This window comes from Oncorhynchus mykiss, chromosome 1 (genome assembly GCF_013265735.2).
Source record: "Oncorhynchus mykiss isolate Arlee chromosome 1, USDA_OmykA_1.1, whole genome shotgun sequence".
Classification (NCBI taxonomy): Eukaryota; Metazoa; Chordata; class Actinopteri; order Salmoniformes; family Salmonidae; genus Oncorhynchus; species Oncorhynchus mykiss.
This window is the reverse complement of record NC_048565.1, coordinates 86,557,432-86,560,954: the sequence shown is the minus strand read 5'-3', so window position 1 is coordinate 86,560,954 and position 3,523 is coordinate 86,557,432. Positions and strand designations below refer to the sequence as shown.

Sequence of the window (3,523 nt, the reverse complement as noted above, 5' to 3'; positions counted from 1 at the left end):
CCTAAGTGTATGTAAACTTCCGACTTCAACTGTATGTGCCAAATGTCCCCTCCCCTTTTGAAATTTAAAAGATACGAGCCCCTGTGATATCGTCCAAATGATCAGTGACGAAACATCCGCATCACGGAACAAAGTTCCTCGTTAGTTTTCGGATCCCACAGCCTGTTGACAGACGATATCAGTGATATTACATGTGTCTGTCCACGAGAGATTAGAAATATCATTGTTCCCAGTTTGAGATCTATGACGATGGTTTACCCTGTCCTAATCTGAACTGGGGAGAGGACTGGGGACCTGTGATGTCATCTTTGTCCCAAATGGCACCCTATTCCCTATGTAGTACACTACTTTTGACCAAAGCCCTCTCTGGTCAAAAGTAGGGAGCTATATATAGAATAGTGTGCCATTTTGTGACGTACCCAGAGTCTCTTGTTATCTTGTCTCTTCCTAGTGACTTGGTTCACATAAGTGGTACAGATGTACAAGCCATCTGACACTTCAGTTATGACACAAATAATACTTTTTTACCATTTTTATGTTGAGTTTGTATGCATTTCTTTGTCTCCACAAAAAAAAGTGCAGCTAAAAAATTGTGATCTTTGTATCAAGACTGTGTGTTAAATGTATTTTACCACCTGGGTGAACCTGGCCTATAAGGTCAATGTATCATTTCTAATTGGTCCACCTATCCATTGTTCTTGGCAGTAACCTCCAGTATAGTGATTGACATTGTATTCTATAGCTATCTCTGTCACTATCTCCTCTTATTGACCCGTATGGTCAAATGGAACACAAGCAAATCTATTTGCACACGTCTTCATGAAGACACCATTTAATTAAGTTCAGAAATCGTACATGTACAAAAACATCAGTTAAGCCAGCCAGAGCCAACTGCTGCCGGTGGGGTGGTTTGCTTTGCTGTTTTACATGAGAGCATGTGGACTTGATTGTGTGCATGAGGGTAGTGTTTTGGGATCTTGGAGCCTTAGGTGGGCCAAGGAGAAGAAGGAGCATCAACAGAGTTTACAGTCTCTGGGGAACCAACGAGAAGAAGGAGCACCAACAGAGTTTACAGTCTCTGGGGAACCAAGGAGAAGAAGAAGCATCAACAGAGTTTACAGTCTCTGGGGAACCAAGGAGAAGAAGGAGCATCAACAGAGTTTACAGTCTCTGGAGTACCAAGGAGAAGAAGAGGCATCAATAGAGTTGACAGTCTCTGGAGGACCAAGGAGAAGAAGAGGCATCAATAGAGTTTACAGTCTCTGGGGAACCAAGGAGAAGAAGGAGCATCAACAGAGTTTACAGTCTCTGGGGAACCAAGGAGAAGAAGGAGCATCAACAGAGTTTACAGTCTCTGGAGTACCAAGGAGAAGAAGGAGCATCAACAGAGTTTACAGTCTCTGGAGTACCAAGGAGAAGAAGGAGCATCAACAGAGTTTACAGTCTCTGGAGGACCAAGGAGAAGAACAAGACCCGACCAGGACCTCCATAATGTAGTCCAGAGTCATGACCCGACCAGGACCTCCATAATGTAGTCCAGAGTCATGACCCGACCAGGACCTCCATAATGTAGTCCAGAGTCACGACCTGACCAGGACCTTGATAATGTAGTCCAGTTGTAGTCCAGAGTCACGACCCGACCAGGACCTCCATAATGTAGTCCAGAGTCATGACCTGACCAGGACCTCCATAATGTAGTCCAGAGTCACGACCTGACCAGGACCTCAATATTGTAGTCCAGAGTCATGACCCGACCAGGACCTCCATAATGTAGTCCAGAGTCATGACCCGACCAGGACCTCCATAATGTAGTCCAGAGTCACGACCTGACCAGGACCTCCATAATGTAGTCCAGAGTCACGACCTGACCAGGACCTTGATAATGTAGTCCAGTTGTAGTCCAGAGTCACGACCCGACCAGGACCTCCATAATGTAGTCCAGTTGTTGTCCAGAGTCACGACCTGACCAGGACCTCCATAATGTAGTCCAGTTGTAGTCCAGAGTCACGACCCGACCAGGACCTCCATAATGTAGTCCAGTTGTAGTCCAGAGTCACAACCCGACCAGGACCTCCATAATGTAGTCCAGAGTCACGACCCGACCAGGACCTCCATAATGTAGTCCAGAGTCACGACCTGACCAGGACCTCCATAATGTAGTCCAGAGTCACGACCCGACCAGGACCTCCATAATGTAGTCCAGAGTCACGACCCAACCAGGACCTCAATAATGTAGTCCAGAGTCACGACCCGACCAGGACCTCCATAATGTAGTCCAGAGTCACGACCCGACCAGGACCTCCATAATGTGGTCCAGTTCTGTCAGGTCCATGTTGAAAGGTTGGCTGGGCATGACTGAGGGGGTGGCAGGGGTCGTGCATGTGTCAAAGTCATACATGGAGGTGTCGATGTCTGCAAACAGGATCTCATCCATTGCCAGGTCAGTGAAGAAACCTGAGGAGGAAGAGGAGGAGAAGGAAGGGGAGGAGTTTAAATCCAAGCCACTAGGAGGAGAAAGAGGAAGGGGAGGAGGAAGAGTGTCCATCAGTCTGGACTCTATACTCCTGCTGTCAAGTAAGGACACCGGCCCGTCTAGTGTGGGGCTGCCTGTCCTGATGCAGTCTTTGAATTGGCCTTTGGCTGTGGTTGTTATTGTGGCTGTTACTGTGGCTGTGGTTGTTACTGTTGTGGAGAGGAGGGGGGGCAGTTGGCATGGGGTCTGAAGGGGCTCTGCTGAGGCTGTGGGGAAGGTAGTAGTCTTAATAGTATTAGCTGCTGTTGTTGTTCTGGTTATTATTGTCTGTGGTGTGGCTGAGAGAGGACAGTGCTGCTCTATTTCACCCAGGGTAGGGCACAAAGTGTCTCTGCAGCAGGCAGGCACAGGTACCCTGGAGAGGGTAGAGGTTTTCTGGGGTGGGCGAGGGGCATAGGGGGGAGGACGAAGAGGAGGAAGAGACTTAGGCGGGGGCAAAGTGCAAAAGGAGGCGTCGTCTCCGTCTTCCTCCAATAGCAAGGTGGGCGTGATGCAGACCTCCAGAGAGACAGGCCACCAGGTGGGCGTGGTTGCGAAGGGGGGGAGTAGCGAGGGCAGAGGGGCTGACTCCAAGAGCCACCCTGAAGGCTGCTGGGAAAGGGACGGGGTGGCGGTAGCCACCACTAACAGCACACCGCCGAATGTGGGCGGGGGGGCATCACAGAAGTCCTCGTCCATGGGATCATCTACGATCATCTACACCCCTTAACCATTCCACAACGGCCTTGGTCGCACCTGTCGGTGGATTTTCTTACCGATCTCCCCCCTCATAGGGAAACACCACGATCCTGGTCGTTGTGGATCGGTTCTCTAAGTCCTGCCGTCTCCTCCCTCTGCCTGGTCTCCCTAAGGCCCTACAGACTGCGGAGGCCTTGTTTACGCACGTCTTCTGGCACTACGGGGTACCTGAGGATATATTGTCTGATCGAGGTCCCCAGTTCACTTCGAGGGTCTGGAAGGCCTTCATGGAACGTCTAGGTGTCTCGATCA

General features: G+C 49.8%; 1 protein-coding gene across 1 annotated transcript; it reads right to left on the bottom strand.

The window, feature by feature from the left end:
* Positions 1 to 1,691: 1,691 nt before the first annotated feature.
* Positions 1,692 to 3,229, bottom strand: LOC118966726 (SERTA domain-containing protein 2-like). Its single transcript, XM_036989999.1, has 2 exons — positions 2,061 to 3,229; positions 1,692 to 1,864 (listed from the first exon to the last, which is right to left on the bottom strand). Exon 1 carries the CDS (start codon positions 3,227 to 3,229, stop codon positions 2,282 to 2,284), a length of 948 nt encoding a protein of 315 aa, XP_036845894.1. The 3' UTR covers positions 1,692 to 1,864; positions 2,061 to 2,281.
* Between the last annotated feature and the right edge of the window lie 294 nt (positions 3,230 to 3,523).

Coding starts and splice junctions, on each gene's coding strand:
- LOC118966726 (XM_036989999.1), bottom strand. CDS start 3,229: ATGATCGTAGATGATCCCATGGACGAGGACTTCTGTGATGCCCCCCCG.